Source organism: Amblyraja radiata, chromosome 32 (assembly GCF_010909765.2).
Source record: "Amblyraja radiata isolate CabotCenter1 chromosome 32, sAmbRad1.1.pri, whole genome shotgun sequence".
In the NCBI taxonomy this organism is placed as follows: domain Eukaryota; kingdom Metazoa; phylum Chordata; class Chondrichthyes; order Rajiformes; family Rajidae; genus Amblyraja; species Amblyraja radiata.
The window spans coordinates 11,063,272-11,087,549 of NC_045987.1; the positions used below are offsets into that span (position 1 = coordinate 11,063,272).

General features: G+C 41.6%; 1 protein-coding gene across 2 annotated transcripts; it reads left to right on the top strand.

The window, feature by feature from the left end:
- Nucleotides 1-9,258: 9,258 nt before the first annotated feature.
- On the top strand, nucleotides 9,259-20,348 carry tmem250 (transmembrane protein 250). 2 transcript variants are annotated; one of them, XM_033048737.1, is made up of 2 exons: nucleotides 9,259-9,370; nucleotides 19,735-20,348. In XM_033048737.1, the coding sequence occupies exon 2, from the start codon at nucleotides 19,858-19,860 to the stop codon at nucleotides 20,272-20,274; it is 417 nt and encodes a 138-aa protein (XP_032904628.1). In that variant the 5' UTR covers nucleotides 9,259-9,370; nucleotides 19,735-19,857; the 3' UTR covers nucleotides 20,275-20,348. The 2 variants fall into 2 exon arrangements, with proteins under 2 accessions (XP_032904628.1, XP_032904629.1); XM_033048738.1 differs by having other exon boundaries at nucleotides 9,276-9,533.
- Nucleotides 20,349-24,278: the final 3,930 nt, after the last annotated feature.

The window sequence follows — 24,278 nt, forward strand, 5'->3', positions numbered from 1 at the left end:
ATCATTCTCCTCATAAAGGCAAATGCAACCAACACACCTTCTTTAACATGTGACTGGTCAACGATGCACAGGTGTGTCAGCAAGGTTATGTGATATGGGACACCGCTTAAATCCATAAAGATGTAAGTGAGAACTCATGGCAGATCTAGACTTCAGTTCAGTCTACCCAAACAGTACAGTGGATACATTTGGAGGAGCCAGCTTTCAGATGAGTTGAACAGCGGCCTGCCTTCCCTCAAGATGGCCATACCAAAATTGTACTGGAAAAATTTGTATAGTCTCCGAAAATGTCGGATGAATTTTGTTTGAATGGTTCAGAAATTGTATATATTTTCCAATTGAATAAAGTATATTTTGAAAAAATAAATAAATAAATAAATAGTTTGAAGAAGACCCAATGGCCTATGTTCTGCCAGTGTTCTGATCATTTTTTAGCCTGCAGACCTTTATCACTAAAGCAGATGAATTGGTCACAATTAGATAGGTGTTTCTGAGAGCTTGCTGTGCACATAACGGCTGCAGAAATACTTTCATTGCAACATTGGCTAGACATAAGAAGTTGTTCATCACCTGTAATGCATTTAGGACACTCTATTAATGATAGGCATGATAGATGTACAAGTGAAGATAGACACAAAATGCTGGAATAACTCAGCGGGACAGGCAGCATCTCTGGATAGAAGGAACGGGTGATATTTCGGGTAGAGACCATTCTTCAGGCTGAAGAAGGGTCTCGACCTGATACGTCACACATTCCTTCTATCCAGAGATTCTGCCTGTCCTGCTGAGTTACTCCAGTATTTTGTGTCTATTTTCAATGTTAACCAGTATCTGCAGTTTCTTCCTACATATACATATGCAGGTCTTTCTTTCAAGCTTTTAATTTTAATTTTCCTTTCATTTACTTAATTCCTTTCTCCCTTTCATTCTGATCTCTTTCTTTTTCTTTTGTCCCTTCACTTCATCCCCTTTTGATACATTTCTTTGCTGATTGAATGATTGCATTTGGCTGGATTTTGCCCTGTGATCACCCACACCAGGATAAATCATCAGCAAATCACACACTGAGTGTTAAGCAAACCTTTTCCCATTCCTGACATCAGCACGGTCTTCCACCATCACTGAGGGTGCTGTATCCACCATTCATCATCACTCCGTCCCAGAATTATTTCAGTGTTGATTAAATTAGTAGGAGCAATCACAATCTCAAGCAAGTTAATTGAGAAGATGTATTCAAGCCTTGACGTTTTAACACATGCATGATTAAGTGTTATAAGGTTTGTTTTTGATTTTGCATAATTTAACTTTAAATCCTGCTGGTAGAGCCAATCAGGGCATTTAACGACAGGAGTAGACCCTTTTAATATGTGTAAATCTCTGATTTATTTTGTCGTGTAATGTCCTTTTATTTTTTTTTATTCCTTTTTTTTATTAGTATTTGCGTTTGTGCCAATGACAAATTTGCTCCCGGCAATATTTTGTGCTCTTGCAAGCATTTCATAAATCTTTCAAAGTGGTTATAATTCATTTAAATTGTTAAAAACAAGCAACAATTGACCATCTTCATCACAATGGTTATTCCTTATTTTCACTGCAGTCTTTAATAAACGCCAGTAAATGGCTCTGAATTAACACTCAGACAAAATGTTGAAGTTGGCAAATGAAATCGGACAAACAGCTAAGTTAGGAGTACATCAGTACCAAATTTAAAAGCCCCCCCCCCTCCAAATTGGATTTGTAAATATTGTTTTCCATTGAGCTGGAATATGATCAGACATGCAGAGAACATGCAAGAAGTTGGGGCTCTCAAATCTCTGTACAATTTTCCGTTTGTGGTCCACGTGGGTGCGTGGAAGCATGATTTCTAATCCACTGACACAATCGGAAGAAGATATGTATTATACCTCTGTTCAGATCAATGAATGAAATTACAGCTAAACTAATAGTGTTGTTTGCTATTTTCAACAGAGAAACTAATTGTGCACAGTTTCTAAACATGAAATCGGTTCTGATTTAATGAATGCAGAAAGAAGATGAAATATTCCCCTTGGAAAGCTTGCAACCCAACGGTAAGAACATTGAATGTTCCACTTCTAATTAGTACCTCTTCCTCTTTCTTTCCTTGCCTCCCCTTCACCATCAAGATCCACACACATTTCTTCCAGTATCTCCCACACTCTCAGTCACCCTACTCCATTCCCCTTTCTTTGTACACTCATCTCCCGTCTACATCCCCCTTTTCCTTCTTACCTCTCTATTTATTTACATTTCACTCCTCCTCTTCCCTCCTTATCCAACATATTTTTGTCTCCTTTACACCTCTAGTGTATGTCACCTCCTCCACTCCTTTGCCAATCAAACCCCCCTCACCTGTATCCACAAACTGAATGAGAATGTTTCCAATTCCGCAGCCCTCACACAGTGCAGTATATTCTTGTTGCCATATCAAATGGTTTAAAGTTACTCACACGTGGACCTTCTGATACATCTTCCTGCCTCTCCTTACCAAAATAAAAACACGCTTATTTTTGGCTGCAAAGTGGGTCAGCTGGTAGAACTGCTGACTCACAGCACCAGAGACCTGGGTTTGATCCTGACCTCGGGCGCTGTCTGTGCGGAGTTTGCACCTTCTCCCTGTGACCGCATGAATTTCCTCCGGGTGCTCCCACTTCCTCCCACATCCCAAAGACGTGCAGGTTTGCAGGTTAATTGTTCTCTGTCAATTGTCCCCGGTGTGTATGGAGTGAAAAGGAAAGTGGGGTGACATTGAACTAGTGCGAACAGGTGATCGATGGTTGCTGCGGACTTGGTGTGCCTAATGGCCTGTTTCCATGCTGTACCTTTCAATTCTATCAATCTCTGACAGTCAATACAGGTTGCAATACTCCTGCAACTATTATTGTGCAAAAGTCTAAAATGCAGTGGAACTCAGACAAGATCAGAAATACTTCTGCTTTACTAAAGTGTCTCCTTGGCGACTCGTCTAAATGTGAGACAAAGGTTCAAGGCCTTGAACAGAGGCTTGGATATGAAATTCAGGCTGATATTCCAGACCAGGAGAGTTATATTTGGTGTTTAAGAAGGAACTGCAGATGCTGGAAAATCGAAGGTACACAAAAAAGCTGGAGAAACTCAGCGGGTGCAGCAGCATCTATGGAGCGAAGGAAATAGGCAACATTTCAGGCCGTAACCCTTCTTCAGATATATTTGGTAATGGGCTGTTTTAACCTTCAACCAAAATTACCAAGACAGCTGATTTGTTCAGAAAATACATTTCTGTTTGCAAATTGGCAGTCACGTTTTTGTAGATTATGGGCTGCAGGGTATTTTGTGAAAGATGTTACTTCAAATTAAATCTTTGAATTAGATTTACAAATTAATGATAAATAATATTGCCTTCTAAGTAGTTTTGTGCAATGCAATCTCATGGACAACAAACTGGAGTAAAACCAGCTATGAACTCATTCCACTTAAGGCCTATTCAATCACAAACTGGTTTACAATCTATTGATCAAACACACACATCAATGAGTTGCCTTTGCCATAGCTGACATCAGGCAACAGAAAAAGCATAGTCGACAGGTTTAGCGATACAGCGGGACCCAGGTCAGTGACTCAGTAGAGTACTTGCCATCGACAGATGACGCAAGTTTAGTTTCCAATTGCTGAGATGTGATGTTGACTTTTAGTTCTTGACAACAGTCGATACGAAGGGCCGACCTCAAACACTCAAAGTTGCAAATGGCCCTAAATGTGATAAGTGTTGGTTTGTTGGCACATATCACAAAATCATTTATTGATGTGTACACTAGTACTAACTTTACTGCTGCACATAAACAATCTGGACAGGAGCAAGATGTCTGAAGAGTTCTTGTTGACATTCTGTTAACCGTATGTAAATTAAACTTTCTAAATACCGTGTCTAAGTTATGCCTCTGAAAGGCGACTTTTCAGAATATGGAATTAGAACAGACCCAATTCTGAACATTACGCCAAGCCATGAATCTTTTGCAGGTAATTTATATATAAGTAAATCTTTTTTTCTCTGACATAACTCCAAAATATATACAGCTACCCAGAGAATACTTAATTATTTCACAGACTCCCCACATGAAGCAATTCAAGAGTGTCTAATTTTCATGTGAACTGACAACAATACAATGAAATTCTCACTTGCTGCAATTTAATAGGTCTGTAAATGCAATAACATACATACATAATACATAATAACTAAAAATACAATAAATTAATAATCGTAATACTAAGTAGCCATAATACTGCAAAACCGAAGTCTGTAATGCAACCGAAAACATAAGGGCCTGTCCCACTTGTGCGTAATTTACGCGACAGGCTGGTAGTGACTGATGCACAATAGTCGCGCAAAAATCGTCTAGCAGTACCACAGTCGCGCGCCAAGTGCTCTTGAGGGCCCTGCTTATTTTGGGAGCCATTTGCGATGTCGTTCGTACTTAGTCAGATCTCCGTGGCAAGGATTTTCCCAGTGGAAATTTTTTCAAAACTACGCTGCTTTATACCCAAGTGGTCACGTGGTGCGGCGCTCAAATGACACGGAAATGGCGTGCCAGACTGTGTGCGGGCGGCACATGGTTACGGACGTTGATGCACGGTGATGCATAATAACTTAGCATAGGCAATGTTCGTGCGTCACTGCGTAACCATGTGTCATCACGCGCTACACGTACGCCGTCAGTACGTCAGCGTACGCCATCAGTAGGGCAGCGTGCGCAAGGGATACGTCACGCAGGTGGCGTGCGAGGATTTTGAACATTCTAAAATACTGGGGCGTCACTCGTTACCGCGCATCACTGCATACCTCACCACGCACCATGCCCGCATCACGACAACCAATTTTTAGGATGTCACGTAAATGACGCGCAAATGACGCCCAAGTGGGTCAGGCCTTTTAGTCCGTAGAAGATCATAGTTGCTGAGGTTGGTGTTGTGAGTTGGAGGAATTGAGTGAAATCCAGGTTAGCCGGGAAGTGGTGTTGGGTAAATTGAATGGATTAAAGGCCAATAAATCCCCAGGGCCAGATAGGCTGCATCCCAGAGTACTTAAGGAAGTAGCTCCAGAAATAGTGGATGCATTAGTAATAATCTTTCAAAACTCTTTAGATTCTGGAGTAGTTCCTGAGGATTGGAGGGTAGCAAACGTAACCCCACTTTTTAAGAAGGGAGGGAGAGAGAAAACGGGGAATTACAGACCAGTTAGTCTAACATCGGTAGAGGGGAAACTGCTAGAGTCAGTTATTAAAGATGGGATAGCAGCACATTTGGAAAGTGGTGAAATCATTGGACAAATTCAGCATGGATTTACAAAAGGTAAATCATGTCTGACGAATCTTATAGAATTTTTCGAGGATGTAACTAGTAGCGTGGATAGGGGAGAACCAGTGGATGTGGTGTATCTGGACTTCCAGAAGGCTTTCGACAAGGTCCCACATAAGAGATTAGTATACAAACTTAAAGCACACGGCATTGGGGGTTCAGTATTGATGTGGATAGAGAACTGGCTGGCAAACAGGAAGCGAAGAGTAGGAGTAAACGGGTCCTTTTCACAATGGCAGGCAGTGACTAGTGGGGCACCGCAAGGCTCAGTGCTGGGACCCCAGCTATTTACAATATATATTAATGATCTGGATGAGGGAATTGAAGGCAATATCTCCAAGTTTGCGGATGACACTAAGCTGGGGGGCAGTGTTAGCTGTGAGGAGGATGCTAGGAGACTGCAAGGTGACTTGGATAGGCTGGGTGAGTGGGCAAATGTTTGGCAGATGCAGTATAATGTGGATAAATGTGAGGTTCTCCATTTTGGTGGCAAAAACAGGAAAGCAGACTATTATCTAAATGGTGGCCGACTAGGAAAAGGGGAGATGCAGCGAGACCTGGGTGTCATGGTACACCAGTCATTGAAAGTAGGCATGCAGGTGCAGCAGGCAGTGAAGAAAGCGAATGGTATGTTAGCTTTCATAGCAAAAGGATTTGAGTATAGGAGCAGGGAGGTTCTACTGAAGTTGTACAGGGTCTTGGTGAGACCACACCTGGAGTATTGCGTACAGTTTTGGTCTCCAAATCTGAGGAAGGACATTATTGCCATAGAGGGAGTGCAGAGAAGGTTCACCAGACTGATTCCTGGGACGTCAGGACTGTCTTATGAAGAAAGACTGGATAGACTTGGTTTATACTCTCTAGAATTTAGGAGATTGAGAGGGGATCTTATAGAAACTTATAAAATTCTTAAGGGGTTGGACAGGCTAGATGCAGGAAGATTGCTCCCGATGTTGGTGAAGTCCAGGACAAGGGGTCACAGCTTAAGGATAAGGGGGAAATCCTTTAAAACCGAGATGAGAAGAACCTTTTTCACACAGAGAGTGGTGAATCTCTGGAACTCTCTGCCACAGAGGGTAGTCGAGGCCAGTTCATTGGCTATATTTAAGAGGGAGTTAGATGTGGCCCTTGTGGCTAAGGGGATAAGATGGAGAGAAGGCAGGTACGGGATACTGAGTTGGATGATCAGCCATGATCATATTGAATGGCGGTGCAGGCTCGAAGGGCCGAATGGCCTACTCCTGCACCTAATTTCTATGTTTCTATGTTTCTATGTTAAGAGCCACCTGGCTGCCGGGAAGAAGCTGTTCTTGAATCTGGTGGCCAGGCTCCTGTATTTTATTCCCGATGGTAGGAGCGAGAAAAGAGTGTGGCCAGGATGTGCGGGCCTTTGATGACATTCGTTAACGACTCTTTGGTTGCACGAAGGACTTTGGGGTGGTACAGTGGCGCAGCGGTAGTGTTGCTACCTTACAGCACCAGAGACCCAGGTTCGATCCCTACTACAGATGCTGTCTGTACGTAATTTGCACATTATCCTGTGACTGCGAGGGCTTTCTCCGGGTACTCCGGTTTCCTCTAACATTCCAAACATATGCAGGTTTCCAGATTAATTGGCCTCTATAAAATTGCTCCTGTGTGTTGTGTATGGGTGTTGCTGAGCTGAAAGGCCTGTTTCCACACTATATTTCTCTACTAAACTAAGACATCAGGGATTTTTGCACCAGCATTGGGGTTATTAATTTATTGCATATTTTTGTACATTCCTAATTCAATCCAGAAATAAAACATTTAGCACAAGAACAGGTCCTTCTGCCCACAGTGTCAGTGCCGAACATGATGTCAAGTTAAACTTATCTACTATACCTGATACATATCTCTCCCTACGCTGCATATCCATGTGCCTATCTAAAAGCCTCTTAAATCCCACTATCATATCTATTGGCAGTGTGATCCAGCCACCCAACTTTCTCTGTGAAATGTCCGAAGAAGATCCTGACCCCAAAACGTCACCTGTCATTCCCTCCGCAGATGCCCACTGAGTTCTTCCAGCACTTTATAATATTTTGTACATTTGTCTGTATACTGCGCAGATAGCTTACACTGATATCCACCAACCTGCAACCTCCAGTTTTCAATTTGGCTCAAACTCAGCCATGATAAAAATATGGTGCCGGAGGAACTCAGCGGGACAAACATCCCTGGAGGGGAACAGACAGGTCGGGACCCTTCTTCAGACCCGGCCCGAAATGTTGTCTGTCCATTACCTCCACAGATGCTGCCTGATCAGCTGATTTCCTTCAGCATTTGTTTTTTGCTCCAGATTCCAGCATCAGTTCATTTTGACTTCAGCTGTGGTGAACAAACACAGATAACGAGTGGTCATGTCTTTCACCTGTCAGTGACTCTGGTTTGCCAACTTTAGCAGAAACTTCGTCAATTCTGAAGAGACCTCAGTTATGTTATTTTTGCATTTATCTGGCTTATTTTACCGCACAGTCACCTAAAAGTATAAGTGATAGGTTCACAAATAGGCCACATTGACTCATGGGATTTGCTCCAACATTTCTATATCAGATCATATCTGAACATCGACAAGTATGTGTATATACTCACATTTAATCTCAAGTAATACAGCACAGAAACAGGCCCTACAGCCACCATGTCTGTGCTGACCAACAATAAACTCACCACATTTACCTGCACTTGGTCTGTACACTTCTATGTCTTCAAGATGCTCCCACAGTGTCATTCAGGAGGAATTTCCAGTGATTCAAGTTCTCGATGAGGTGCTTCTGAAATACCTTGCGCCACCTTCATAAGTTCATAAGTTCCACAATCAGAATTAGGCCACTCGGCCCATCAAGTCTACTCCGCCATTCAATCATGGCTGATCTATCTTTCCCTCTCAACCCCATTCTCCTGCCTTCTGCTCATAACCCCTGACACCCTTACTAATTAAGAATCTGTCAATTTCGGCCATTAAAAATATCCATTGACTTGGCCTCCACAGCCGTTTGTGGCAATGAATTCCACAGATTCACAACCTTCTCAGGCAGCAGCACCCCAACCAGTGATCTGCATCCCCAAGAAGTACATGGACAACAGGCACAAAGGAGCACCAGTTGCAAATTCCCCGCTGTCCTCTATTCTGTCTCTGAAATATATTGCCACTCCTTCATTGTCACTGGAACTTCCTCCTCCATCACCCTGTGTGAGAGCATCTTCAACAGATGAACTGCAGCGGTTCCATGCAGAGACTCAGCCTCTCAAGGACTTTTATGGATGGAAATAAATACCAGGTGTGCCAATATTGGCTACAGTCCCCAAAATAAACGTATGCATTACAGAACCATGCACGCAATAGATATACGCATCTGCATGGATGCATATATGCTGACACATGCATGCACCTTTGTATACACATACATGAATATCTATGTCTGACGTGCACCTTCAAGGCGTAGAAGTACACGGATTCCAATATGGGACACATGGGTATGTACATGTGTCACATGTATATATCCACATATCTCTACATGGATGCATGCATGTCACACATGGATATGCACATATGTCTATGGATGCATGCATATCACACAGATATGTATGCATGTTCACCACACATAGACATGCACATGTGCGTACATGGATGCATATTTGCCATTCATAGATATGTGTGTACATGGATGCATATTTGTCATTCATAAATATGCAAATATGTGTGTACATGGATGCATGCATGTTTCACACATGCACTTTAATTCATAGTCTCACACACATGTGTTCAGGGCTGCATGTATGTTACACAAGTATGCACATGAATCCATACATGTAATATACATGCGTGTACATGGATGTATTCATGTGTCTGCATATATAATTTCCGAAGAGGGGGGATGTTGTGCGTGTGGGCAGGGCTGCTGCTGATGCTGCTTGGCGACGTGCCGTAAAGCGTGCGCGGTCGCTGAGGAGACGGGAGAAGCCTCTCACCGGGCGGCGGGATGTCCGCGGTTGGCGGGTGAGTGGCTCCAAGCTCCGGCTACGGTCACTACCCCAGCCCCGGGCTCCTCCACCACCCCCCCGGCCGCCCCAGATCCGGGCCCTGTCCCGGTCCCTGTCCCTGTCCCTCGGCGGCGGCTCCACCATTCCAGGCCCGCGGCCCCCGGTCACCGAGCGCAGCGGTGAGTGAGACCGACGCCAGGCCCGAGGCTCCTCGCAGGACTCAGGCCCATCTCTGTTGTTGATCCTTTATCTGCATCATGTCATAAAACTGGAAAAGCGCAGGGAATATTTATGAGGATCTTGCCAGAACTCGAGGGCCTGAGCTGGAGGAAGAGGATGGACAGGTTATGTTGTATGAGCACAGGAGGATGAGGGGTGATCTTATAGAATTGAATAAGATCATGGGGGAAATAGATAGGTGAATGCACGTCTTTGATCCTGAGTAGGATCAAGCACTGGAGGACATGGGTTTATGGTGAGAGGGAAAGATTTAACTGGAGCCCGTGGGGCAACATTTTCAAATATATGGAGTGAATTGCCAGAGGAAGTAGCTGAGGCAGGTACAATAACAACATTTAAAAGACATTTGGACTGGCACATGGATGGGAAAGGTTTAGAGGGATAAGGACCAAATGCAGGTAATTGGACAAGTTTAGATGGGCTCCTCGTTCGACAAGGATGAGTTGTGACGAAGGGCCTGTTTCCCTGCTGTATGACTGAGTCTATGGTCCTTAACATCAGCTGAATGATTTGTTCAATGTTGTTTATGCCCTTTGGACACGTGTGAGATGTGTCTCCTAGTTAATGGGCGAAATGTGGGTTGTTTTCAAAAAGATGCTTGTGTGTAGTTTTCCCCCCATTTTTGTTGATGATTTTATGGCATTTAGTTTTACTTGCATTCCTTTTGAAGATATATATAATCTACATCTATATATATATATATTGGAATAAATAGTGCTCTGCCAAGAATCTCTGAGAAATATTGTTTAAAGATGTTACAGTGCCCTCCATAATGTTTGGGACAAAGACCCATCATTTATTTATTTGCCTCTGTACTCCACCATTTGAGATTTGTAATAGAAAGTCACATGTGGTTAAATTGCAGATTTCATTATCAGATTTTATTAAAGAGTATTTTTATACATTTGGTTTCACCATGTGGAAATTACAGCTGTGGTTATACATAGTCCCCCCATTTCAGGGCATCATAATCTTTGGGACACATGGCTTCACAGGTGTTTGTAATTGCTCAGGTGTGTTTAATTGCCTACTTGATGATTTTCAGCACTTAGTTTTTCCTCCAGTTTTTCCATCACCTTTGGAAACTTTTATTGCTGTTTATCAACGTGAGGACCAAAGTTGTGCCAATAAACGTCAAAGAAGCCATCATGAGACTGAGAAACAAGAATAAAACTTAGAGACATCAGCCAAACCTTAGGCTTACCAAAATCAACTGTTTGGAACATCATTAAGAAGAAAGAGAGCACTGGTGCGCTTACTAATCGCAAAGGGACTGGCAGGCCAAGGAAGACCTCCACAGCTGATGACAGAAGAATTATCTCTATAATAAAGGAAAAAACCCAAACACCTGTCCGACAGATCAGAAACACTCTTCAGGAGTCAGGTGATGATTTGACAATGACCACTGTCCACAGAAGACTTCATGAACAGAAATACAGAGGCTACACTACAAGATGCAAACCACTGGTTAGCCACAAACATAGCATGGCCGGGTTACAGTTTGCCAAGAAGTACTTGAAAGAGCAACCACAAGTTCTGGAAAAAGGTCTTGTGGACAGATGAGACGAAGATTAAGTTATATCAGAGTGATGGCAAGAGCAAAGTATGGAGGAGAGAAGGAACTGCCCAAGATCCAAAGCATACCACCTCATCTGTGAAACATGGTGGTGGGGGTGTTATGGCCTGGGCATATACAGCTTCTGAAGGAACTGGCTCATTTCAGATTCAGATTCAGATTCAGATTCAATTTTAATTGTCATTGTCAGTGTACAGTACAGAGACAACGAAATGCATTTAGCATCTCCCTGGAAGAGCGACATAGCAAATGATTTAAATAAATAATAATAAGTGATAATAAGTGTCCGGGGGGGGGGGGGCGATTGGCAGTCACCGAGGTACGTTGTTGAGTAGAGTGACAGCCGCCGGGAAGAAGCTGTTCCTGGACCTGCTGGTTCGGCAACGGAGAGACCTGTAGCGCCTCCCGGATGGTAGGAGGGTAAACAGTCCATGGTTGGGGTGAGAGCAGTCCTTGGCGATGCTGAGCGCCCTCCGCAGATAACGCTTGCTTTGGACAGACTCAATGGAGGGGAGCGAGGAACCGGTGATGCGTTGGGCAATTTTCACCACCCTCTGCAATGCCTTCCGGTCGGAGACAGAGCAGTTGCCATACCATACTGTGATGCAGTTGGTAAGGATGCTCTCGATGGTGCAGCGGTAGAAGTTCACCAGGATCTGAGGAGACAGATGGACCTTCTTCAGTCTCCTCAGGAAGAAGAGACGCTGGTGAGCCTTCTTTTATCATTTATCTTCATTGATGATACAACTGCTGATGGTAGTAGCATAATGAATTCTGAAGTGTATAGGCACATCCTATCTGCTCAAGTTCAAACAAATGCCTCAAAACTCATTGGCTGGCAGTTCATTCTACAGCAAGACAATGATCCCAAACATACTGCTAAAGCAACAAAGGAGTTTTTTCAAAGCTAAAAATGGTCAATTCTTGAGTGGCCAAGTCAATCACCCGATCTGAACCCAATTGAGCATGCCTTTTATATGCTGAAGAGAAAGCTGAAGGGGACTAGCCCCCAAAACAAGCATAAGCTAAAGATGGCTGCAATACAGGTCTGGCAGAGCATCACCAGAAAAGACATCCAGCAACTGGTGATGTTCATGAATTGCAGACTTCAAGCAGTCATTGCGCATGCAAAGGATATGCAACAAAATATTAACGACTACTTTTGTTTACATGACATTGCTGTGTCCCAAACATTATTGTGCCCTAAATTGGGGGGGGGGGGGGGACTACATATAAACACAGCTGTAATTTCTACATGGTGAAACCAAAATGTATAAACATTCCCTTTAATAAAATCTGACAATGTGCACTTTGACCACATGTGATATTTTTTCTATTACAAATCTCAAATTGTGGAGAACAGAGGCAAATAAATAAATGATGGGTCTTTGTCGCAAACATTATACAGGGCACAGTAACATCATGTGGGATCAAAGCAGTGATCTTACTAGTAGATATGCCTGACTATGAAATGAAGGTATACGTTTGGGTAGAAAAGTGGTGATGTAGCTCAAGTGACTCAGATTCAAACTGATCCTGTCTAGGTGTTTACATTAGCTTCCTTATGACTGCCTGGTCTTTCTCCCACATTACAAAGATGTGCGGATTGTAAGATTAATTGACCAGTTTAAATTGTTCATGGTGTAATTGGGTGCTGGTTAATCAGGTGGATGGAAACGGACAAGTACAAGACATTGGGTTTACTCTGCAAACTGGTGTAAAGTCGATGGGCAGAGTGGCCTTCAATGTTGTTACATAATATCTGAGAGGCAAACTTACTGTTGATTGCAAGAAGGTGAAGAATGTAGAAACATAACTTTCTGTCCTGGGCTCCATTGATAAATTTCAGCTTTTCTTCTTTTCTAACTACCTCTTTAAACTCCATGTCCCTGGCCTCTCAACATTCACCTCCAAAGTTTAAAGATGGGGACAGGGAACTAACACACCTACTTGTCAGCAAGATTGGGCCATGTGCTCAACTGCTCTGCTGCATTGCCAGCAAATATTCCAATTACCTCCCCCATCACCAACAAGTACAGGGTGATATGTAACCCTGACCCAAACTTTATGCAGAAACAAAGAACTGCAGATGCTGGTTTATACCATAGATAGAAACAAAGCACCAGAGTAACTCAGTGGGTCAGGTAGCTTCTCTGGAGGTTTCGAGTCAGGACTGAGAAGGAACATTACCTATCCTTTATCTCCACAGTTGCTGCCTGACCCGCACTTACTCCAGCACTTTGTATAAAACTTTAAGCAGATTTGTGTGATAAGCTCAAATTTGGGGAAGGTGTAGGGTGTGAAGCTGACTAAACTGGTTTGTCAGATAATATTTCTTGTGCATGGGGACATTTTCATTTGTCAAGGTATTATACAGGTTTTTGCATGTATTCTTTCTATATTGGGTCGGCTCCATTGTCTGAGTGAGGCCATGCACAAATTGGAGGAACAGCACCTCATATCTTGTTTGTGCAACTTACAACCCAGCAGTATGAACGTTGTTTAAGAAGGAGCTGCAGATGCTGGAAAATCGAAGGTAGACAAAAGTGCTGGAGAAAATCAGCGGGTGCGGCAGCATCTATGGAGCGAAGGAAATAGGCAACGTTTCGGGCCGAAATCCTTCTTCTATGAACGTTGAATTCACTCATTTTGGATAACTTCTACAAACACCCCCTCCCCCTTCCCCATCAGCCCATCATTTGTTGCCGCCCCTGATTTGTCCTGGGTTTTGTTTTTCCTTGCTTCCAGTCGTCGTTTCCCCCCCCCCCTCTTTCAATAATTCTGAAAGGGTCCTGATCCAAAACGTTACCTATCCATTTGCTCTAGAGATATTGTCTGACCCGCTGAGTTACTTTAGCATTTTGTGTATCTTTGGTAAAATCCAGCATCCATAGTTGTGTGGCATAGTTGGATATATGTATTCAAGTTGTGTGACATAGTTGGATGCTGGAACAATTAATTTATCAGATTGATATTGTATAGGAATTCATTATAAATATGGAAGGATAGTCTTTATTGAACCTGGCAGCAAGTTTTCAAGAGACATCTTTTTAAAATTTCATTAAACCCCCAAAACATAAAAGAAATCACAAGGCAGGCAGCACCTGGAGAGGGAATGGACAATGTTTCAGGTCTGAAGCTTTCTTCAGACCCAAACTGTCGCCTGTCTATCCACTCACCAGATGCTGCCTGACCCACTGAGTTTCTCCAGCACTTTGTGTTTTGATAAAGATTTCAGCATCTGTTCTTCCTTGTGTCCCCCAACATATAAACTTGATGTGCCTATTATTACTTTTGAATTGCTGTCAACGCATGCTGTATGCAGTTCATTGTATGCAGTATAACATCCTTTTGAAAGGTACAAATGTTTTGTGATTGTATTTAAGAATTTTCACAATTTACTTTCTCTTCTCCCTTTTGCGGGGAGCGGGCTAATGTGGGAGGGTCAATTGCCAGTCAATTGTCAATTGCCGGTTTGAATAATTTTAAAAATACTGAACTTTGGAAGTGAAATGAAAAGATAGGTTTGTACAGTTAGACTGCAATTATACTGCTGCTTTCATGTTCTTCCACAATTTTGTTCGAGCAGTAATACAAATTAATATTTGAGTATTGACCAACCTCAGGAAAACTAGCCTATAGTTTTCTTGAGGTAAGCCAATACTCAAATATTAATTTATCAATATTAATATTGCCTATAGTATAGGCTATATTAGAAGATTTTGTGGAGGGCAGCTGGCATCATCAGTGAGGTCTTGAATTGGACTTGCCTCCAGCTCAGCATCGAAGTAAGTCTGAAAAATTGCTCAGGTTTACTTAGGTTTAGGTTTATTATTGTCAGGTGTACCAAGATACAGTGAAAAGCTTTTGTTTGCAAACTATCCAATCAGATCAGATAACACTATACTTGAATACAATCAAGCCATATACAGGTACAACAGGTAGATTGAAGAGAAAAGTACCAGAGTGCAGTATATAGTTTCTGAGCATTGTGTTACCAAATGTCCAATATCTGTGATGATGTAGGTTGAAAAAAGCACTGGTACTCACTTATGGAAGGACTAGAGCATATTGAATATGTACCGTGTTTGATACATTTAAGATTCAACAGCTGATAACGTGGAGGCTCATATTCAGAACTTTGTCCACGTGGAGTTAGTTGGTTAGCTGCTCTTAATATTAGTATTCTCTGGTTACATTTTGCATTTTGTTCTCCAGCCTGTAATGGGAGATGCCTTTCTGGCATATGCCCTACTTTTGGCTCCCGGTGCACGCCTGCCCCTGTTCCCTGTTCGCAATGTCAAGAATCACCAAGGGGAATGTGGTGGTTAGATAGTACAGAAGAAATCACTCATTTCTAGTTTTGACCTTCTCACCTGATCTGCAAATATTGTATTTGCAATGCAAATCATATTGAAATTAGACTTTTGCTTTTTAGACAGTGCTTTTTTTGTAACAGTACTTCTAAAAAGTTTAAAACTATAATTGCAAATGTTTAGAATTTCAATACTACGTAAAGATCACTAAAGTTAAAAAAGATAAAATTTATTAATATTTGTAAGTGAAATTAAGCAGTTGCGTTTAAGCAGCTTATTGGACAACAATCCACCATAGACAGCAACAGCAAGGAGCGAGATGTGTCCCGGCATCTTTTTGTACACAAAAAAGGACTATATTTAGAAATGTAAGTCCTTGAAATATTGCCTGTTCTTTCAGTCAGATTGGAGGCAATGGTGTAATTCTTCCTTTAGTTGTGCTGGAAGTGACAGGAATTGATTCCATGTAACGACACAAAATGCTGGAGCAACTCAGCTGGTCAGGCAGCATCCTTGGAGAACATGGATAAATGACTTCGGATCAGGACCCTTCTTCACATTGATTGCAGGGGTGGGGAAAAGAAAGCTAGAAGTGTTCATTCCTTGTACATTGTTCATTTTATGTACCTAGCCATCACTGCATTTTGCTATGGAAAAAAAAACACCTGCTTGGGTGATGTTATTGCTCAGGAATCATGCTTACATAAAACAGACTTTTTAGGCTGTTGTGCTGCGCAGTTTAATTAGACTGTTGAGCAATTCTATTTTGTTTGTTGAGAGGAAGGCTGCTGAGTGTGCACCCATTCCCTGTCCCACCTCCACCTCATTGACTGACAACATGTAAATTATTCCATGATATGTTGAAAGCATTGAAACTGGTACATTTGTACTGCAATGCTAATATTATATAAAACTAATATTTAGTTTAAACTCATGATTGTAATGATAGGAAGCACAGTAAATGTAGATTACGGCAATCAACTTCGGAACAGTCCTGTCTAGAACAAATACATGGAGCCAACCCGCCTGCACTTACCTGGATGTAGAGGGCCCATTTCAGTGGTGCGAAGTGCAGATGGTGCCTTGGCATCAGGTGTAGTCCAGAGGCCCTCACCCAAAATATCTGACAGCCTTAGTTAGAAGCCAAAGTCTGGAGTAGTGATTGGTTTCAAACAAAACTGTGAAGCTTTACAACAATTTTTAAATAAATGGATTACATCAATGTCAATAGTTATTTTCAGAAAATATTTGTTGATCATACATTAAAAAAATTCAGGGACCATCCTTCTAAAAGTTTCTTCAAAACAATTTGCCTTCCCATTCTGCAGCGTGACTGTGCTCATTCAAATGAAGGTGTTGCTTATGCCATGTCTGGCCTGGTTGAGGATTGGAGCAGTGATTTTTGTTTAGACCATCCCTTTCCCCCACCTCCCCCCCCCCCCCCCACCCTCACTGCTCCGTCTCCTGTTGTGCTGGAAGTCCCGGTAAGATCAGACAATATGACTGGATTTAGTCCAATGACAGATACAGCGGCTGTCACTCCATAAGTTTTAAACTCTGTTTATATTTTATCTCCATAAATGCTACCTAACACGCTAAAGGATTCCAGACTTTCCTGTTATTATTATTACTGATAGATGTTCCTTAGTGGTTACCAATTAATACACTGCTAAAGCAATCAATTTATTCTAAAATACCTTGGCATTCTCTGAAGCTATGCAAATATTATATTAATATAGCTATTTCCCATTATTGATGATTATCTACTTCTCTTTGATGAAGGAATAATTTTAATAAGATAAATTACCTATTATATAGAGTACTGCTGGAAAACTTTCCTTGTACTAAGCGAGAAATTAATCACAAATTATTTGATTCAAAGCCTACAGTTTTATTCTGCAGTGAGGTTTTGTGTTTATGTGTAATTATGTTCAACTTATGCTCTCCTCCCTCTAGAAACCATGATAAGGAAGTTAATGTTTGTGCTACATCACTGGACAGATGCCAGTGCTTGGGATGGCATGGTGTCATAGCAGATATTGACAGATATGAGTCACTTTATTTAATGACCTGAATTTTGCAGTGATGGTGATGGTGACACTGTCAGCATTTGCCATAATTGTACATTGAAACTGACAGCATCTTCTGGAGATCAGATGTCTGCAGTTAAAGGAAACAGTCCTCAAGTTCCTTTCAGTGATTTATGTTTCTTCCCTCTTGTACTGACTAGTGCCGTTTTGTTACTTATCACATGTTGTTCATAAATATGATGAAAAATTCAGGATTTTGTAAGCCATTCCCACTGAGAATTTTGATTTGAGGCATTACTGAGGTTTTACGAGCCCGTTGATTCATAAATCATTGCCTTAAAACTTTTTTGATCTAATGGATACATCGTACTTGCATACATTGTCATTCCTTCAGATAAATATTTAAAAACTGCAACTAATTTAAAAGTAAATTATTACTTTTGTTTCAAATAATATTTTAAATTCCTCCTCCTAAATGTAAAACAGATTTGACCATGTTTTTGATCCTGGCAGCCTCGAAGACTGGCTTTTAGAGGAGGATTCCATTCCATGTGACACCTACACAAATATTACCCTACTGCACAAAAAGGGAGCAAGGCACAAAATAAATACTTATATTTTGAATGCAATATGGTCAGACAAAATCTGACTTTTATCTTCAGTTTGATGCAGGCACTTTTTGCCTGAATTGGAATGTATGCAACATAGCAGTATTCTTTAAGAGACCGAATTTGTTTCCAGGAGTTAAATGTTATGACATATAGGTCATAAGGTCATAAGGAATAGGAGTAAGATTATGCCATTTGGCCCATCATGTCTACTCTGCCATTCATTCATGGCTGCTCTATCCTTCCTAACCCCATTCTCCTGCCTTCTCCCCATAACCTCTGACGCCTGTACTAATCAAGAATCTATCCATCTCTGCCTTAAAAATATCCACAGACTTGGCCTCCATAGCCGTCTGTGGCAAAGAATTCCGCAGATTCACCACTCTCTGACTAAAGACATTTCACCTCGTCTCCTTCCTGAAAGAACGTCCTTTAATTCTGAGGTTATGACCTTTAGTTTTAGACTCTCCCACTAGTGGAAATATCCTCTCCACTAGTTGTAGTCCCCCAGTGATAAATTAAATTGATTGTACATGATTTGGAAAGGCACACAATGTCTATATAAGGTTGACAGTGCATGTCAGAGCAAAAACCAAGCCATGAAGACGAAGGAATTGTCCGTAGACCTCTGAGACAGGATTGTGTCGAGACACAGATCTGAGGAAGGGTATAAAACAATTTCTGCAGCATTGCAGGTCCCGAAGAGCACAGTGGCATCCGTCATTCTTAAATGGAAGAACTTTGGAACCACCCCGGACACCTCATAGAGCTGTCCGCCCGGCCAAACTGAGCAATCGGGGGAGAAGGCCATGGTCAGGGAGATGACCAAGGTCACTCTCGCAGAGCTCCAGATTTCCTTTGTGGAGATGGGAGCACCTTCCAGAAGGACAACTATATCTACAGCACTCCAGTAATCAGGCCTTTATGGTAGAGTGGCCAGACGGAAGCCACTCCTCAGTAAAAGGTACATGACAGCCCGCTTGCCGTTTGCCAAAAGACACCTAAAGGACTCTCAGACCATGAGAAACAAGATTCTTTGGTCTGATGAAACCAAGATTGAACTCTTTGGCCTGAATGCCAAGAGTCACGTCTGGAAGAAACCAGGACTCATCACCTGGCCAATACCATACCTACGGTGAAGCATGGTGGTGGCATTTCCATGTGGGTTTTCTCTGGGAGCTCCGGGTTCCTTCCACATTCCAAATACATACAGGTTTGTAGGTTAATTGGGTTTTGTAATTGTCCATAGTGTGTACGATAGTGCTAGTGTAATCACTGGACAGTGTGGACTCGGTGGGCCAAAGGGCCTGTTGCCACACTATCTCCAAAGTAAATTCTAAAAATGTCCCAGTATAAACCAAAATGCTCAGACTGTGACTGGTGGACATAAGGAACTGCAGGTGCTGGTTTACAAAAAAAAACACAAAGTAAAGGATTCTGAAGAATGGCCCTGACCTGAAAACATAATCTATCCATGTCTTCCAGAGATGCTGCCTGACTTGCTGAGTTTCACCAGCACTCTGTAATTATTTTTTTGGTAGAATTTAAGTGTTCCTGTGTTGTTACTTGTTTTGATGCATTTTAACACTTTTTTTGTTTCTCTTTTGCAGACCTTTGGAAAGGAAACAGTAAGAAGCTGTTGACCACTAACGGACGATGATTTGTTTGCTGTTTGCAAAGCCACTTTTTCTGGGACTCCTGTCACCGAGAGAACATTGCAGCAAGCTGCCTTGATGCCTTTAATCCCAATCCCCCGGCGGGTGCGTTCATTCCACGGCCCCCACTCTACATGTCTACACTCGACATGTGGCCCTGTTCGGACGGCGCACCTTGTCCGGACCAAATACAACTTCGACCTTTACTTGAAACCACGGTGGCTGTTTAGTTTCATCCGCTTCCTGCTGTACTTCAGCTGCAGTCTTTTTACATCCATACTCTGGGTGGCACTCTCTATCCTGTTCTGCATCCAGTACTTCTCCATACGTGTGTCCTTGCGCTTTCAATACAAGCTGTCCATAGTGCTTCTGTTGCTGGGGCGTAGGCGTGTTGACTTTAACACCATGAATGAACTCTTTATCTATGGGATCCATGTGACAATGCTGCTAGTTGGAGGACTGGGCTGGTGTTTTATGGTGTTTGTTGATATGTAAATAAGAGTGCATGTGAAAAGAAAACAGTTTTGTGCATTATAATGTAAAATATATTGTTTACAATCATGCAAAAAGATTTATTTGATTTTTATTTAAAACAAGATCTTGCTAAGTTAAATTATGTGAACCAACGATCGTTTCTTTGTTTCTTTTCCCACCCACCCTCCTCATCCCTGGTATCTAAGCCTCAGCCTGATATGGAATCGCACAAGCCCACAGTAAAAGTACAGGAGCGATGAAGTCTTATTGCAGTTGTACACATTCAAAGTACAGTGTACTATATTTGTCTCTGCACATAAGGAAGAATATACTTGCTATAGAAATGGTGGAGTAGTGCTGGACTAGATTAATCCCTGGGCTGAGGGAGTTACTCAATGAAGAAAGGTAAAGTAGCTTCTGCTTTCTGGAGTTTTGAAGGGTAATAATGAGGGGTAATTGTGTTGTAACCCACAAGAACCTGAGGGGGAAAGATGAGGTAGATGGTGTAGGCCAGTATCCTCTGGCTCGAGAGTCTGGAATTGGGGACTTTAGTCAAAAGGTCAAGTGTTTAGGGCGAAACACAAAGTACTGGAGGAGCTCAGCAGGTCATGTAGCATCTATGGAGGGAATGGACAGACCATTTTTTCTCCCAAAGTTGTGAATCTTTTGAGTTTTATATGGCTGATGGGAGGTGGGGTCCATGAATGCAGAGTCATTTTGGATTGAGGGATGAAAATTTTGGATTCTTAAGGAGATCAAGGAATGTGAGGTGTGGTGAGGAAAATGGAGCTGAGGTCATGGACTTTATTGATCATTGAGACCTCTACTCGGTCTGGAATTATATTTGCAATAACTTAGAAGGTATTCCCTGTCCCTCATTCAAACTAAATTATCTGATCTTCAAACTTGGGAGGCAAGGCAGCTACAATTGCCCTCATCAGCCAGCAACTGGAGAAGGTGAAAACTAATGAGTAGGAGTCCTCCCAACCTAATTTCATTTAAGACACCGACTAAGGATTTTTGATTTGTGCGATATTTATGTTCTGGTATCGCAAAGCAGATTCAACAGTTACACTCAAAGGGGAATTAATAAGAATAATAAGAAGCTAAAATTAACAGGAATATGGTGAAAGAGCAGTGCAGTAAAACTCACTGTGCTTTTAAATAACTGACAAATACTCTTGACTTCCTTGTGTTGTATGATGACATTTTACTGATCCATTCACTTGTTAACTCCAGGCCACTCACCTTGTTGTATATAGTAATACATTTTTATACAAGGACTAGTGAAGTTTCCAGCACTATATTCTCTTGGAATGAAACCAAATATGACCCCGCTAGATTTGCTGGTATTGTCCATCCTCACCATTTCTTCCTTCTACAAGTTACTAAATACATAATCGAGATGGCCATTAATTAAAATCTTTATTTTGACTTTATCTGCATTTATTTGCCACATTGCTGGGATTGAATTCAGTTCTGAAAATATAAATCTGGAATATTTTTCTTTTAAATGTAACTTTAGTTTAGTTTATTATCATGTGTACCAAGGTACAGTGAAAAGCTTTTATTTGCGTGTTATCCAGTCAAAGAAAAGGCTATACATGATTACAATCAAGTCATCTAAGATGTACAGATAAAGGATAATGGGCACAACATTTAATGTTAAATAAAGTCCAATTAAAGTTAGTTAATAGGTCTCCAATAAGGTAGATGGGTGGTTGATGGTCTGGACTATGCCCACAACCCTCTGTAATTTCCTGTGGTTTTGGATGGAGCAGTTCCCAAACCAGGTTGTGATGTATCCTGATAAAATGTTTTCTATGGCGCATCTGTAGAAGTTGTGCAAATTCCATCTGATACACTCGAGTACTTCCCAGGGAAGGAAATCTCTCTTTAATACAGTCTAACCTAATTTGATTCCAGACACACCAATAGAGTCAAGGAGCTGTACAGCATGGAATACCGTCCTTTGGCCCACCTTGTCCATGCCAACCAAGTTGGCAGACTGAGCTTGTTGCATTTGTTTGCCTTTGGCCCGTAGCCCATTTAACCCTTTGCCGAATTTCCTAAGCCTTCTAATGAAGTAGAGGTGTTGGTGTTCTTTCTTAGCCATAGCTCCGCTGTAGCTGGACCAGGACAAATTGATGGTGATATTTATTCCGAGGAACATGAGGCTTTTGACCATCTCTACTTCGGCACCATCAGTGTATACCGGGGGTGTGTGTACTGCGTTGCTTCCTGAAGTCAATCACAGTCTCCTTTGTCTTGCTGACATTGAGGAAGAGGTTGTTGTCTTGGCACCAGGTTAAGAGGTTCTCAATCTCTAAAAAAAGTAGTGTGGCGATCTTGATGAACCACCTCATTCAGTATCTAAATATTTTATTCTATCATACTCTTTTTATAAAGTATTTATTGTACAAATTTGCATTGAAGTTTGATGCTCCAAATCTAAGATTAAATCCACTCAACTTGTCAACTTTGTCAGCTCAGGATTTGTGGAAGTTTGAAGAATTACAAAGAATCACAACGCATTGTATTTTGTAATCTATCCTAAATTGGGTCGGTTACCTCTACCCTGACCAAATTAATTTAGATCATCTTAAGCAGTTTGCTTTCAAATGATTGTCCTATATACAGCTGCTTTGAGATAATTATATCTCTTCTGATAGAAAGATTGCCAATTGGTTCATGATAAACAGTTTTATCTCATCACATAACTCGAAGTGCATCAGATCATTGATGACTTTGGTAAAATGAATGCATGGTGCAATACTTAAGTGAAGGTTATTCTGACCATTCAAATGTTATATGTCTACTTTGCACGATATTGAACGGGTTGTCTTGCCCATTCTGTTATTTTCCAGATATTACCAGGCACCTTTGAAGGCCAGTCGAAAGATGAATGCAATTCCAAGGGTGTTTAATTATTATATGTACCTGCAAAGGAACAATGAATTCTTACTTGCAGCAGCATAACAGGCCGCTTAACACAACAACACGCAGATAAATGTATAATAATCAATGCTGTTCACTCAGATTTCTGCCTACCTTTCCTAATAGTGTTCTGATGGAATCAGTTGATCTTTAGATTTACACTAGTCTCGGTGAAATGCTGTGTAGTATGATTGATATAGTATTTTGTTGACACTAAATTGCACTGGAGTCTTTTCAAATACAACTGAGGAAGGCTGTTTGCTTTATTGCAGCTCATCCATCCACGGTTGCAAGAGCAGCCGCTGCCTGAATTCCAGAGTATCTTATTTGCTGCCCATGGACAGTTCCAAGGTTGTTTGGCTAGTTCAATCTGTCATTTCACATCTCCAACCCCATCACCCTTGGTCTAGTTCTTTATCTGTTATTAAATGTAATTTGAAGTTCTTTTCCAGAGTTTCTTCGACTTCAGTGCTTTATATTAGTGGAGCAAATCCACGCTGTAGATCTGGAGGCATGGTAGCTGAGGATTTAAAATTAATTGAAACGCTTGGAATAAACAGCTAATCTCACAAAGACACCACTAGATTGTGCAAATTCCATCTGATACACTCGAGTACTTCCCAGGGAAGGAAATCTCTCTTTAATACAGTCTAATCTAATTTGATTGCAGACACACCAATAGAGTCAAGGAGCTGTACAGCATGGAATACCGTCCTTTGGCCCACCTTGTCCATGCCAACCAAGTTGGCAGACTGAGCTTGTCGCATTTGTTGCCTTTGGACAATAGCCCATTCAACCCTTTCTAGCCATGAGATTTGATCCTTCCAATGCAATATGATTGACTCCTGACTGCACTCTGGAATGGCCTGTAAAATAACTCGTATTGAAGGGAATTAAGAGTTGGACAGTAAATGGTGCCCACCCTAAAAACAAAACCCTCAGAAGCAGTAAAAGTATAAAGTCAAGTTACTTAAGGGTTTTTGTTTTTGCTCATCTCTGTGGTCTGTCACTAAGGCTTTTTATACGTACGTTAAAAATAAGACGGTTACCATGGAGAAGGCAGCACCACTAAAAGATAAAAGGGGGAA

What these genes read in the sequence shown, in the direction of transcription:
- tmem250 (XM_033048737.1), top strand. Translation starts at nt 19,858, where the DNA reads ATGCCTTTAATCCCAATCCCCCGGCGGGTGCGTTCATTCCACGGCCCC.